The sequence below is a fragment of the Danio aesculapii genome, chromosome 11, assembly GCF_903798145.1.
Source record: "Danio aesculapii chromosome 11, fDanAes4.1, whole genome shotgun sequence".
NCBI lineage: Eukaryota > Metazoa > Chordata > Actinopteri > Cypriniformes > Danionidae > Danio > Danio aesculapii.
The window spans coordinates 14,407,882-14,424,068 of NC_079445.1; the positions used below are offsets into that span (position 1 = coordinate 14,407,882).

Consider the following 16,187-nt stretch of genomic DNA (forward strand, 5'->3'; position numbering starts at 1 on the left):
CGCTCACCAAATATTCTCTCTTTTTCAGTAGATCAGCAGTTTCTGAAATACTCAGACTAGCCTGTCTGGCACTAACAACCATGCCATATTTAAAGTCACTTAAATCACCTTTCTTCCCCATTCTGATGCTCGGTTTGAACTGCAGCAGATCGTCTTGACCATGTCTACATGCCTAAATGCATTGAGTTGCTGCCAGGTGATTGGCTGATTAGAAATTTGCATTAACAAGCAGTTGGACAGGTGTACCTAAAAAAGTGGCCGGTGAGTGTACACATTTGAAACAGCTGTGCTAGTTAAATTCTTATGTGTGTAAAAAAAAATATTGTAAAAATAAGATCCTCTGATTTTGAAATGAATTTTCTTTGCTTGCCTCCAGATGGTCTGAATAAGGGTAAACACTCTGGTTTCATAGAGGCGAAAAGTGTGAACCTCCTGCAAGCTGCTACCACTGAAGGTCTGGAGAAATGCCCAGCGGCCCACTGGCCATGTCTCTGCTGAGCAGCCCGTGCCGTGATGACCTCTTGAGTCATAGCCAAAGCTCAGCGGCTGGCCAACCAATTTTCCTCTCGATTTCCCATGCACACATCCTCATACTGTCTTTACAGTTAAATCACGCAGTATTAAAATGGCTGTCAATAGGTAAGTGGTCATTCTAATGAACAGTTGTAGACAGAAGTGTTATGTATTAACAGAACTAACACATGATACTGTTTTATCAGTGAATAAGGACGATGTATTATACACCAGAGCAGGTTTGTCAGGTTTCGCACCTCCTTATGGATGTCCAATGATTCTTAATTTTATAATGACATTTGTCATTTTATTTATTTCAAAAAACCATATCACATATTACAAAATTACAAAACAAAACACAATTCATATTTACAATTGCAAAAAACTACACTCTCAGACAAATTGACTGGAAAATATTTCTATATGTTGGTTTATAATAGGAGACCCATGCTGCTTTAACATTTCTAAATGGTGCGGTCTTTAGCTTAACGTGGAGGGGATTCTTCTCCAGAGACCTCCACACAGACAGTTCTTGATCCAACGCTGCTCCCATTGTCTCGTGGCATTTGTTTTATTTGGAGATCTTAACATGGTGACACAGCCACACCTAAACAGTTCAGAGAGACAAGAGCTCATTGGCTAATGCTGCTATGCTAAATATAGAGTCTTCAAGACAGTCTCTCTGTACAAGCATTATATGATTATTACAGTTTCAGTATAATTTACAATTCTTAGAATCAAGCCAAACTCTATTCAGCAGTGCTATTTTTTGTTGTTGTGCACACAATAACTCAGAATGAAAAATATACAAAATATTACAATGTTGACATCACATCCATGCATATTTGCAGAAAAATCATCACAGACATTAAAACCTGAAGCGTTAAATAAAAAATATTAATGAATTAATCTAAATTAAATCAAGGAATTCTAAAGTGATACCTTGTGCAAGCTTTGCTATCCTCTGTTGGAGAGATGCCCAGATGTAAACATCGCAGGTGATCCACTCTCTGTGACGCTGGACTTCTGTAAATACACCACCAAAAACGACACTGAATTATCCAGTAACCACTGGCAACAATTAAACTTTCAAAAATCTTTTTCACTGTCCCAAATAGTACTGCTTTAAAAGACTTGCACAAGTGCACAAGCAAGTGAGTACTGACAAGTATGGCTTTACCCATGCTCGAAATTGGTCCTTGTTTTTGAGCCAATCAAAGTGCACACACACATTATGGGTGAGTAGTGAGAGCACACAAACAAACTAGGAGCAAACAACCAGAGCAGTGGGCAGCTATTGCTTTTACCACCCAGGGAGCAATCAGTGGTTAGGTGCCTTCCTTGTGTATTACAGATGCAAAGGATTCTTATAGTTAGGAAACTTAAATTGTGTCATCAAGTTTGACAATTAACTGTCAGGTCTGTTTCAGAGCAACAGGCATGTGATCAGCTGAGGACAAAAAAGAAGGAAGACGAGTATGTATGTGTGTGCGTTTAAATAGTAAATAATAATATAATTAATAATTAAAAAAATATTAATAATATTCATTATATAAATATTTGTTATTAGCCACATAATTTAACTTAACTTTTTTTTTTTGGTTTTATCAGTTTAAATGTTTAGCACAGTTTAATAGTCACCTAAATAATGTTTAATAGGTTTGTAATTGTACCGCAATGTCGGGACAGATTCACACACTGCAGCTAAATGGCGCCACTGATGCGGTTAGTTCTCTTGTGTCCAAAGAATATAATTTTCCCTGTAATTTAGTCAACTCTTTATTCCACGTAATAAATAAAATACTAGTCAGTCAACAATTCGAACTGTAAAAATATTAAGTTCAGTTGAATTGAGCAGCCTAATAACATTCCACCCTGAAAAATATATCATGCATTGCTAACAAGAGTTTATCACTTTCACTTTCCTTCGGCGTAGTCCCTGCTTTTTAATTCATTTGCTTTAATTCATTGTAAAATATATTTTTATAAATAGATATTATTATCTAAACAATTTCATGACAATTTCAGGTATTACATTTCAGGTGTTAAGCTGTAGCACTGAATAAATGAAGACATCTTGACAGATGACTTGCAGAAAATAACAAAAGTGCGTCCAGGTTTTATTTATAATGTACATAAAGCGCATGTGGTCATGACATGGAAATGTAAGCGTGGAAAAAGTGCAGAGCCGAGCACACATTCAAAGCTGTTTCATAATCTTGCATAATGTCAGAGGCTTTGTCATACGAGCACATTATAAGACTACACAATATCATTATGCCTAAATGACATCCGGAATGAAGCAGTTAATGCTCCTTCTTGTGCACAATGATGAACAATGAAGGTGCAAACCATCAATCAGGTCTTCTGCTTTGATGACGATGAACCCCGCGGAGACCCCCCCCCCCTAAAAAAAATAAATAAATAAAAAACTTCGGAAGAATCACAACCCTGGAGCAACTAAAGGCTGATTTATACTTCTGCGTCAATCGCACACATATGCTCCGGCGCAGCCTGTGTGAGGTCGCATTGCCCTCGCCATGGCTGTAGCCACGCACCTCTCAAAAAATGTAACTACACGTTGCAAGAGCAACACAAACAGCGTGCAGAAGAATAAACGCATGACAACGTGCAAGGCATGCACCGTGGGTCACGCTGATCACTCAACGCAGAAGTATAAACCAGGCTTAAAGGCTGATTTATACTTCTGCGTCGAGCACATGCGTATGCTTTGGCGCAGCCTGCATGTGGACGCAAAGCCCTCGCCATGGCTGTTGCCGATGCACTCCTCTCAAAAAAATGTAATTACATGTCGCAACGACGCATATTGCAAACTCTGTGATTGGTCGGCTTGGTAGCGCTGACGAGTGTGGGCAGAACTGAGAGCTGCACGAACCCGTTGGAGCGAGTTCCATGAAGGAGCTCCAGATGGAAAGTTTTGATATGCGTTTACCTTGTGTTAAGTTATTGCACGGCGGCCGGTTCCCGCCTCAAAATGAGCGAGATTGAGCTACATGTACATTAAGGTAGTTTTCAGAAAAAAACAAAACACCAGCGAAAAAACTCGACACAGAAACATAAAAAAACTCACTGCCAACTAGAGTTTTGGAAGTGTTACTGCAGAGCAACATAAACAGTGCGAAGAAGTATAAATGTACAGCAATGATTAAAGGCTGATTTATACTTCTCCGTCAAGCGCATGCTCCGGTGCAGCCTTTACATGGACGCATAGCACCAACGCTGACGCGCACCTCTCAAAAAATGTAACTACACGTTGCAACGACGCATAGCGCAAGCTCTGTGATTGGTCGGCTTGGTAGTGCTAATGAGTGAGGGCAGGACAGAGAGCCGCACGTAATATAATACATTAGGTTAGTCAGTGCTGAAGCCAAATCTTGAGCTTATCTAACAAAATAACTTACGATAACAGTCCAAAAACTAGTACACCCAAATTTATGTGTTATAGAAAAATATTAAATACAAATATTGAAAGGGGAAGAATCAAGAAAAGCCAAAAAAAAAAAAAATTTGTAGGTTTAAATTTTATTTTTTTGCTATATTTTGCTTGAATTAAATTGTATTATCTTTTAATTTCTAAATATATTTGGTGAATAAAATATTCTTTTTAATAAATATATCCGTTTAATAAATCTGATTTGTTTAAATGCACCAAAAATACTATATTTTGATTCCTACTCAAAGTTCAGTTTTGCATCCCTTCCTTGTAGGTAAAGACTTTGCAAGTTTTATATGGAACACCAGACGTGTCTTCGGCAGTTTGTAAATCTTCAAATGGAACAGTGTACTTTATTACATTCACATCACCCTGGCTATGTTGTTTCACTATCTCATCAATAAAATGAAAACATGATATAACCTCCTAGGGCTTGAGTGTCCACATACGTGGACAGCACATTTTAGCTCTTAAGTTGCTATTTAAAATACTTTGAATGTTTTATATTTTGTTACAGACATACAGTTTGATCCAGAAACTGTTTTGCAGCATATGAAATGTCCCAAACAATATTTTCACTGTCCAAAATGGGAAATATTTTTTTCGACTCTCTGATAGTCAAAGCAAGTTAAAAAAATGTTGCTATGTTAAATATGCATTAAAAAATTCAGGAAAAAGTGTTATGTAAATTCGGACCACGAGTCTACATATATGGACAACATAATTTTTCTCTAAAAGTACATCATATCAAAAGATGATACTTTAGAATAATTTTATTCTAATGAGGTTCTAGTAAGCCCAAATAGCAAAAAGAAATAAAAATACATGTAAAAAAACACCTTGGGCCTTAAAAGGATAAGGAACTGCCTATTTTCATTTTGCTATTAACAACTTAACAGACACCAAAAATGTTTGTGTAGCTACATAGGCTATTTATATGACCGTTGTCATCACTGTATGCATTTTTATAACAGAAAACGGAGCCTATAACATAACTGCCTCTCATTTTCACAGAAAAATACGAAACATACCCCGGCTCTTTTGCTGAATATCAGTTTTAAAAATCAATAATGGCAATCAATAATACAATAAGTTTATACAATATTCACCTTATTCTCCACGTACGAGCGGGCTCAGCCATTTTAACCTGTTTGGCTTGATACTTCTGGCCTCATTCACTTCCATTGATTTTTAGACAATAAAAACAGTTTGTTTTGCTGCTTCATGTTACAAACAGATCTTTTCTTATTATATTATTATATTCTGTGTGTTTAGTCATGGACACACTTGTTTCTAGAGCAAGCGGTTTGACCGTTTTCTGACGTTTATTATTCCTAGTCATTTCTCCCATAGGCGACTGAATTGGAAGTTCTAAAACTAATCGCAAAAATGAGGCAAGCAATCGCTCAATATGCAGAATCAGTTTACATGGTTACATGAATTAATATATTAAAGGGCACATAGGTTACCCCTTTTTCCAGATTTAAGATAAGTCCTTTGTGTCTCCAGAATGTGTCTGTAAAGTTTCAGCTCAAAACAACCATCAGAGTATTTGTTATAGCTGTCTGAAGTGACTGTTTTATAGCCAGTAAAACTTGGTTGCTGTTTTTTTGTACTGGGCCTTTAGTCCTAGTCCTCCCCGCCCACCGTTCCCACGTGCCTGTCAGCAACATTCCTCAATCGGCGCCCTCAGCTGCCTCACAAGCAGATTTCACGTCGCGTTTGTGAGAAATACTAAAGTAAGAACTTTAACAATCAGTATTTGATGCATTTTTGGTGAGTTGCAACCATGAGTCACACACAGTGTCGTTACAAAGTTCACGCGCACACACAGCGAGGACACGCACACACACACACACCGCAGACACACACCAATAGCGCGGACACCCACCCACACACACAGAGAGAGAGAGAGAGAGAGAGAGAGAGAGAGAGAGAGAGACAGAGACAGAGACAGCGACATTGCGCGTGTTTAGCGTCGCACTCTGTTTGCACGCATATGTGACAGGATACAGGTTAATCTTCACTGCTGTATGGATATCGGTTATGTTAATGAACAAAATAAACCTGATTTAATGTCCACAAACCGGGATTGAAGCATCTTCCTTTATAATTGTTCTGATACACGGCTGTGCTGATGAAGTAAAGCAAAGCTAAATCACTGTAATTCATAACACACATGCACTGTTTTAAAACATTTTAAACTTGTAAAACTCACTCTTCTTGATCACATTTGATGATGTTTGATGAGCCTAGTGAACTGAAGAGACCTTTTATTCCCAGTTGCTTTGTGCTCGTCTGGTCTTGTTGATATGATTATACACGTGACTACAGAGACATGTTAATACGCACAGCTGTCAATCAATTCGGTGGGCGGGGGGACCGCACTCCTACGTCAAGTTGCGGTCGATCTGAAAACCGATCCAATTGGTCCACCGTTTTTAAGTTGTTAAATTTGAAAAAAAAAGGAATGGGTGTGTTTATATCACCTCAATATGACTGTCTATACACTATATCTTTACACATGTCTGTGCAAACAGCTTGAAAAGTACATTTTTCACCATAGGTGCCCTTTAACTTATCTTTGCGTTCAGGCAAAACATGTTCCCTAAGTGACAAGTGATAGATTCAAAATACAGAAGAGTTGTTAGATAGAAACAATATCACGTTTAACAACTACAATGAGATGAGGGTCCAGCGATAGATCCTTGATGAACTCTCTGACGTGTGCTTCTCTCACCTTGGGAGGTGTGCCCAAAGCACACGCTGACTGCCTGGAGCTCAGACCTCTGCATACGTTGCAGTGCATGAGCATGATCAGAGCGTGATGTGCGTTTTCAGAGGTGTAGTGTAGACAGGGAACTTTTCAGAAACGCTAGGTGAAACGCCAGTGTGTACGTGGATCGTTTTCATTCTAAAACGGCATTTTAAAACTAAAACGTATTAGTGTAAACGGGGCCTAAGGAATTTTTGGTTGAATACTCGTCAAGTTGGTCATGTTCACCATTATTATATATAATTGAGTTTTACTATTGAGAAGCAATTTGCGCATTGTAACATTCGTTTACATGTTCAGATAAGGACACTTCTCAAATCTTATGGTTCAAAAGCATGCAGTTTTATGTTTTATGAAGTATTGTGGCATCCATAATTATTAAGGTACTGTGGTTCAGCTGTGTATTTAGAAAATTGTCATTCTCTATGAGCCAATATCATTCAGCAGCAAGTCTGACTCCACGCTTTTGGTACCATACTGTTGGCCTAGGTACCCTTACAAAAGCATCCTAATATAATGTTATGGTACAGACATCGGAAACAGAAATAAATGCATACCATACTGTACAGAAGCATACTACTCAGTGGAAAAAACAAGCCATAATTTAGTTTCTCCAGTTGACATCTCTACAATTACAATAATCTCTTAGTTCAAAGCCCTTAAATATCCCTTTATGACCCTTTATCACTGACCTGAACATCTCAACTTGTGCATTGGGGTTGACCCCAGGCAGGGTGTATGGTTTGCCGAACTGCAGTCTGAGCTGGTGCTTGCTCTGGATCTTAGTAATGACACCATCATTGATGGGCAGCCAGTCCATGCAGGGTACAAGGAGCTGACTGGGCAGCAGACAGCACTCATCAATCAATGTCTCATCAGGGTCCTGTGGGTGACTCTCATCTCGAGCTGTCATCCAAAGAAAACAAGAAAACAGATGTACATTTTAAGGATGTGAAAAAGCTTGGTGAAAAAAGTGGAAAAAGGGCAAACTCACAGCAGAGCCAGAGTTTGGTGAGCAGGCGGAAGAGCAGAAACATGCTGTCCTGGTTGTCAGATGTGGCCGTGTAAATGGGCAAACAGCCTGGTTTCAGAAGGCCCCAAATACGGATCATCACCAGCATCTCTCTCAGCATACCGAGAGATGCACCGTCACGCAAGAACCCAAACCCTGGACGCACAATGGAGCCCTGAATAAAAGAGAATCCAGTATAAAGCATCAAAGTATACTTAAAGCCACAGTCACACTGCACTTTTTACCCAATAGACTTTCATTCATACTCATGTGACAATATTCACATGTCGTTGGTTCCCAAAGTTCAAGCTTGGTGATGGCATCATGTGATTTCGAGACCAACAGAAGATCAAAATGTGACCTCTCTGTACTGAAATACTGTGGTTAAGAGTATACTATTCAATTCACCTTTATTTGTATAGCGCTTTTACAAGGTAGATTATGCCAAAGCAGCTTCACATAGAAGATTATAATAAATTGAAACAGTGTCGGTTCAGTTTTCAGAGTTTTAGTTCAGTTCAGTTTAGCTCAGTTCAGTATGGCTTAATAATCACTACTGAGAGTCCAAACACTGTAGAGCAAATCCAACGATGTGCAGCTCTACAGATCCCGAACCATGCAAGCCAGTGGCGAGGACAAAACTTCACCAATTGGCGAAAGTGAAGAATTAAAAAAACCTCGAGAGAAACCAGGCTCAGTTGGGCACGACCATTTCTCCTATGGCCAAACGTCTTGTGCAGAGCTGCAGTCTAGGCGCTGGGGAAGCTGGACGTCAGTGAGACTCGTCTGTCCCCGGAGAGTCACAGGAATCAGTCTCATGCTCTCCACTCCTCTCCACTATGGGGTAAATGTCTAACCATCTTGTTTTATCCTGCCATGCTGTACAATAGAATTTCACATGCTCAAAGTATAGTGTGACCATAGCTTAAGGCCTCATTCACATTGAATGCATCTTTGCTTCTAAATATGCTTGATGCTGCGCTCAGGAATAGGTTTTTAAAAAAGCACAGCGTAGCACAAGATCCATGTGACGTGATATTATGAATGTGATATAATAACAATAACAGACCCATTAAGCCACCTATCCACCGCTCATGACATTCAGACACAACTTGCGGACTTGTGGCAGTCAGAGAGTTTTCAGTTTTGTCGAGCACAATGGGAGAGAAGCTGATTCTCATGGTGTCTGAAATAAAGGAGTGCAAAAGCAAGAGCCTTCCATACATTCACTATGGCTGAATGAATGAACGAATGAATGAATTAATACTAGAAATTCATAGATCACTAAAAATTTTAAAGGGAAAGTGGAGAAAGCATTAAAGAGCCCCTATTATGGGTTTTTGAAAATGAGCTTCCATGCAGTGTGTAACACAGCTCTAAGTGAAGTGAAATATTGAGCTTAAATCTGAAAGTGCACTGCGTTTAAAACTACGGACTCATCTATAAAAGAGTCGACTCATAGTGGTTTGAATGAATCTCAGCGGTAACTAATCTTTAGCCGTGTCGGCGCAACGTCGATACTGAAACCAAGCCCTGCCCAGTTGTTCCACGTGCAAGGCCCAGCCATTTGTTCCAGGAAAATTAAAACCCCTGGCCCCACCCACAAACACTGTAGAAAGAAAAGGAGAAGATCCCGGTTAAGTCATGTCACATATACGCTGTGCTCTGAAGTGTGAGGGAAATTTAGTGTTATTTTCCCTACCCAAAGATGAAACTATGACGAGTCAGTAGTTGAAGTTTATTTTGCAAAAATACTTCAGCATTATAGCCCCAGCCTTGTGCTGTGTTCCTGTCATTTTTCTGACGAGTGCTTCAGCAATCTACATGTTTACAACAGGGCATTCATCAGCCATATGTTAAAGGAAGGATCAGAAAAGACTATTGATGTATGGGACTTTGTCAGAGCTTCAGGAACTTTACAGTACACAGTTCATGGATCAGGTACTTTCTCCATTTCGCAAGTGTAAGTGCAATTAAAATCGTTACCACATTGTTTTCTCTAGCTTGCAAATTATGTATTTAATTGTGTTTTGTTACTTGTAACGGCTTCACGCGGCTTGTACTGTATCTGGATACTCCATATATTAACATATCGCGTCTAAAACCACGATGAAAACGCGACGCGGGCCACTTTTTTTACGGATTTAAACACGTGCAGCTGTCAAGTTTCAAAATAGTTCAGCTTTTGCCACTGTATGGATTAATACTGAATGTGTGTCACTGTTTTACTTATGGTTAAGAATAGAGCAATATGCTGGTGTTAAACTACATTGGGCTCACTCATACACTCTGCACTCTGACTACTTGAAAATTGTTGACAAGCCATGGTGGGCATTTCTCTCTGTCTCGCGCTGAATGCAGTTGACCAATCACAACAGACTGGGTCATCAGACAAATAAGCACAGATTAGCATCACGCTAAGGAGGGGTTTGGGGAACAAATGAATTGCTGAAAGAATCATATGGGAGTCATTGAGACAATTAGGTAAAAATAAATGCTAAATGCATATTATGACAATGAAATAGTTTTTTGACATTGCATGCATATCAGATTGTTGTTGTCAAAATATGACCTTTTTGAATGAATAATAGGGGCTATTTACAAAATAAAATTACTATTACTCATTTATGAATAAAAATGTGATGAGTTTAGATTCAAAAACTTCAAAATGCCGTCTGAAATTTTCTTCTAAAATAAGCATTTTTTAGGCTTCTGAATGGAGGTTCAGTAATATAATTTCCTATGGCAAAGAATAATTCCCTTTCATGGTCCTTAACGTAAAATAACTCAAACAAAGGAGGCTGAGAAAAAAAAAAGTTAATTTTCAATGTAAATTTCAGACGGCACTTAGAGGGTTTTGCATCTGAACTCACTTTATATATATTTTTTTTATTTAATACAGACATTTTCTCATTCAAAAAGTAAGAAAAAAAAATATTTAAAAAATTATTTCCATGAAAAAATAATTCTTGCACACACACATCTGATTGGACAACACTGGAATACATCACATCCAGAAGGCCAGTCATATATGGTCTAGTCACAGAAATTCTAATATTTTAACAGATCTGCAGCTCAAATCATATCTGAATTTTTTACGCTCACGTGCGTGGTGCTTTAAAAGACACGAGACGCGAATACAATGATCAAACATGTCTGTCCAGTGCGTGTTTACATTGAAAAACAATATAAAAGTAGAGCGTTGGAGAGGAAAAATGTATTCTGTGTAAACGGCCCCAGATCATCAGTAAAGGCCATCACAGCTGAGCTCACCTGGTTGGGAAGGTTGGCCAGCAGGTACAGAACAAAGTCTCCGACCCACTGAATAAGCTGCTGAAGGGACTGAAGGGGAGGTCCATCCAGAACAAACTCCTCTGTCTTCAGGTTGATCATCACCTTATCAATGTCTGAACACATTATTTGATTAAAAGATGCACTTAGTTTCAAAAAAACAATAAAAGCATGTGGATAGGAGAATGCAAAGATTCGTTCTATGAAGTAGGCCTGTCATAATTGTTAATTTGGTGATAGGGCTGTGCGATTTGGGGAATATATCGAATTGCGATTTTTTTTGACAGATATTGTGATTTCGATTTGATTTGCAATTTAATTTTGTAGTCAAGCTTGAGCTCAATAATCTGTATAGTAGCATCTTACTGCTAAAATGCAGTAAGGTTTGAGATGCCACAGATACTTTGATGTCCTTGACAATACAAGCATGGGCTGGCTCCACAGTCCACCAGGTGGGAATGTGGGAAAGTTCACTCCTCTCCTTTCCTTCATTTACATTTGAAGCATCTTCTGCACTCCTTTCTGTTCACTCACCCTCTTCCTCATCCAACTCACACAGAATGGCCATCTCAAAACATGAATGTTCTATATCAATCTAAGTGACTTTATCTATCATGTTTGATATCCAGGGCTTGACATTAACTTTTTTTGATCACCAGCCACGGTGGCTAGTAGTTTTCCAATTTTACTAGCCACAATTTTGTTGTTGGAAAATATATTTTATATGCATAAATTAGACTTTGACACGCTAAAATGACTTGATTTAGATTTTGTGTTATGCCCACAAGTCCAAATTCATTTCACTCATTGTGTGTCATGTATGAGCTTATTCAATGAGCATAAGCAAAGGGTCATGGTTTCATAGTGTCGTATTACAATTAGTTTTTGTTTCACGTGACTTTTCAGAGCTCAAAATGAAGGATTTACCAAATGTATCTGTAACATAAATAAATAATTATTTCTTAGCCACAAATTTTAAATGTGTCAAAACAAGCAAAATATAGCTTTATACTATACTTTTCATTTAACGAAACATTTCTTTTAAAAAACTAAAAAACAATTGACATTTAAAAAATTAATTATTATCATGTATCTAAATTATGCACAGTAATCAGTCCTGGCTAAGGGTACCAGATCACCATTTAACTACACATAAATGTGTTAATCACAAGCTAATCTCCCATTAAAGCAATGCTATTGTAAAAAAATTATAATTAAACCATATTAACAAAAATAACTGTAAGCAAAAGAAAACAGGTGAAAAACATACCACATGTGATAATGAAAGGATGATCACATGCACACGGTTAATAATCAGTTCAAAGAATGGTTAAAGCGAAAGCAACTGGTGTTGCTTACAAAAGACAAATCTGGAGCTCTTAAAAGCAGCAGGACTGTGGGTGCATGAGCATAACTTTTTGTCTAGTTTATTGGAAAGGGAACCGATCATACCACTTGTGCTTCTAGGTACGGTTGCTTCACGCAAGGAAATAGGAGCTCGTTTTAAACAGTCGATCGCATCACATCAGCTCAGCTGTTAGCTTGAAGGACCATCCTCTTATTCAGTATTCACCTGCTTTCTTTTGCTCGCACGAACACATTTATTTTTGTCAGTCATGCTGCTTCTCGATTCTAAGATCGCATATTGTACCATCCTTATTGTCGAACCCTGCTTTCAAGAAAACTACAATTAAAAAATTATTTTCAACCGGCCAGAGTGGCTAGTGGTGGTGTCTGTCTAACTCGCCACAGCTAAAATCTACCCGCATTTGGCAGGTATTATGTCAAGCCCTGTTGATATCATTTGAAACTTCTCAGTGCGACTGGTATAATGGTCTCATTCCCTCAGAAATAAACAATCAAAACAATAGATGTATAACGTCAGGTATCTTTTGAACCACTGCTAAAGCTGTGCCTTTACCTAGGGGGCTTCTATTTAAATAACATTTGTTTCCTATCTGCAGTCACTCTTCAGATCTAACATGCCACTAAATGCAAATGCATTTTGTTGTTCCACACACACCCCTCCTTAAAGGAGATTCCTAGTCTGACTATTTAAGGGAAAGTGTCAAGAGGTTCCGCGCTATTCTTTAACCAGATCAGCCCATAGTGTGGAGCTCTCATGCTCTATTGGCATAATACATATTGGCATAATACATATTAACCTGACTTTAAAATTGTTATGTTTGAATGCATTCTGCTTACGCTGTAATTATTCATTTTAGTAGATTACGCTGTATCCTTGTTTCCGCACTTCCTGCGTCAGGTAAGTAGACGGACTAAAGTCCTGTTGAGATGGACCATTGGGCACACGAACCGTATTTTAGGCATCCGACTGACTCTGGATATTGACTCTTGACCCTTGTTTGAAAGTAATGTTGTTCTAAATGAAGTGTACATGGGAAACCATGAGCTTGGCTAAACCAAAATTATTATAGAGAACAGTAGTCGCCGGTTACATTTATATTAATGGCCTTGACCTTTAATTAGAAATAATATTGTCTTTACTCAAGGGTGTACATCCAAGGGGACTAATCAAAAATACTTTAGAATGAGCAAGAATATGAGCCGCCATCTAAAAGTATGTCAATTACCTCTGTTGAATAATCAAGACTGACGAGAGTGTGACCATGAGGGAAGCGACATGAGCACCCGAATGAACAAATTTAATAGTTACAAGTGAAGTGAATCTAAATTATATATTGATATAATCTTCTTAATGTTTTATGATTGGAGTCAGATATAACAAAAGATAAATATATTAATATTCTAAACCACCTCATATTCAAATTGGAGTCAGATATGAGTTAAAAGTTAAACTGAAACAACATTGTGCACTGGAAAGGCCGAACACACAGTGAACCTACATCCACCAGTGGACACCTTCATTGGGAAAACTGGGTGGACCTTACAATGCAATGAGTGTTAGTTAAAAACGTATATAAGCAAACAACTCTGAAATTGTACTTTGCTGTTGTTTGCAACTAGATTGAGTGTCACTGACAGTACTTTTAGTTGATGTTTTAACAAGACGCTCCTCATATAGCCACCTGTGGTGCTTTTTTACGTTCTGGTTGTTTTATTTCCTCGTGCTGTGGCAATAATTCTGTGACAGCTCTTACAAATGACCAGGTATTGTTTGGTGTCTGTGACTTTAAAACCAAAGCATTCCCATATTACCAACTTGCTGTTTTATTTGATATTACTTAGTCTATTAATGCTTCTGAAGTGGTATATGCCATCATCCCGCACATTCGCTGTTTTTTTATTTGTGAGTGTTCTGCATAGTTTGATTGCGCATTTCTGATTGGGCAGAACAAAAGTGTGCTCACTCAATTAGTGGGAAGTTAAATAATATTCATTTCATATCGCAGCCTCACGACTGCGATTCGATTAATCACACAGCCCTATTTGGTGATAAGGAGTTGTATTCATTATATACTAATTCATGCTGTCACTTAAGGCTTTAAAAAAAGGAAACATTATGGATGCAATGTATATACTGTCCACATTGATGGAATTCATCATATGTCCTTTGTGTTTTTTGTAATGCAAATACCCATCTATAAAGTTTGAAATCCCCTCAATACTGTATACAAGGACACAAATTATTCATGAAATACTATTTTTTTATATAATATAATATAATATAATATAATATAATATAATATAATATAATATAATATAATATAATATAATATAATATAATATAATATAATATAATAGTCTTATTAAACCCTCAAGACCTTTGATTTATTTCCTTCTATATTTATAATTCTTTTATATTTAATACTTCATCTCCCTACAACCACAGAAATGGAAACAATGCAATGTTACAATACAATTTGTTGGCATTTCTTTAAGTGTTTATATTTCCTTTATTTAGATAGCTGAAATGTAAAATATGGAATTGCTTCAATCAAACAACTATAAAATATCACAAATGACCACAGTTTGGTGATTACTCAATAATTGGAACAAGCCTACCTGAAGCATTAATTAGGGTGGTGGATACTTACCAGTGTCAGTGTTTTTGGCACAGATCTCAGACAGTCTGTCCCCAGGACTCTTATCTGGGGTGTTGAGCACATGAGGTCTCAGTAACGACTTGAGTGTGGAGCTGATGGCAATAAGGAGCAGTTTTGCATGGAAGTCACAAGCTCTTGCTGCAGTGGCAGATGACAGCTTACACAGAGATGCCTTCACTGCTACTATACGGGTGGACAAAACCTGCATTGTCAGACAAAAAAAGAGAAAAGCCACAGAAAAGTCAAAGTTATGTAGTGACAATTTCTATTGTTGTCATTGCAATAAAAGTTACTTTACCAATTAAGGCATTTACCAATTAAACCAAATTAACTACAGCTATAACCAGTAATGCTCTGTGATGCTTTATTGGTTTCTGTAATGCTTGTTGCAGTTCCTGTGCTAATTGTAATTTCATGCTGTATGGCAGTCTGTGATTGGTATAAGTGTACAGAAACATTTGTACAGTTAAATACATTAAATCAATTAAATAAGCTTTGATTTATTTGATGTATTAAGTAATTTTAAGTAAAAATAGATAATGAATTACCTTTATTTTTATAGAGCTTTCAATACAGAATCTACCTGGCTTTAGCAAATATAAACGTTGTCATCATTCAAATATTGCACAACATTAAAAGTCTAATATCAAGGAGATTTCAAATAAAATCATAACGGAACTGATCAGGAATTTTGATCAGCAGAAAAGACAGAGGTTCTAAAATTCCAGTCCCTGGACGTTGCTAATAATTATTAACATATGTATGTATGTATGTATGTATGTATGTATGCATGTATATATGTATATATATATATATATATATATATATATATATATATATATATATATATATATATATATATATATATATATATATATATATATATATATATATATACACACACACACATACATATACATACATACATATATATACATATATATATACATATATATATATATATATATATATATATATATATATATATATATATATATATATATATATATATATGTATGTATGTATGTATGTATGTATATGTATGTGTGTGTGTGTGTATATATATATATATATATATATATATATATATATATATATATATATATATATATA

At 37.0% G+C, this 16,187-nt stretch overlaps 1 protein-coding gene across 1 annotated transcript in view; it reads right to left on the bottom strand.

Moving 5' to 3' along the window:
• Positions 1 to 791: 791 nt before the first annotated feature.
• The window catches only part of med16 (mediator complex subunit 16), a 37,047-nt gene continuing 21,651 nt past the window's right edge, over positions 792 to 16,187 (bottom strand). The window contains exons 9-14 of the mRNA XM_056468231.1: positions 15,066 to 15,276; positions 11,029 to 11,162; positions 7,738 to 7,930; positions 7,436 to 7,649; positions 1,456 to 1,539; positions 792 to 1,120 (exon numbers count right to left, since the gene is read on the bottom strand). Coding sequence (XP_056324206.1) covers positions 994 to 1,120; positions 1,456 to 1,539; positions 7,436 to 7,649; positions 7,738 to 7,930; positions 11,029 to 11,162; positions 15,066 to 15,276 — 963 coding nt within the window. The 3' untranslated portion in view covers positions 792 to 993. The remainder of the gene's footprint in view (positions 1,121 to 1,455; positions 1,540 to 7,435; positions 7,650 to 7,737; positions 7,931 to 11,028; positions 11,163 to 15,065; positions 15,277 to 16,187) is intronic.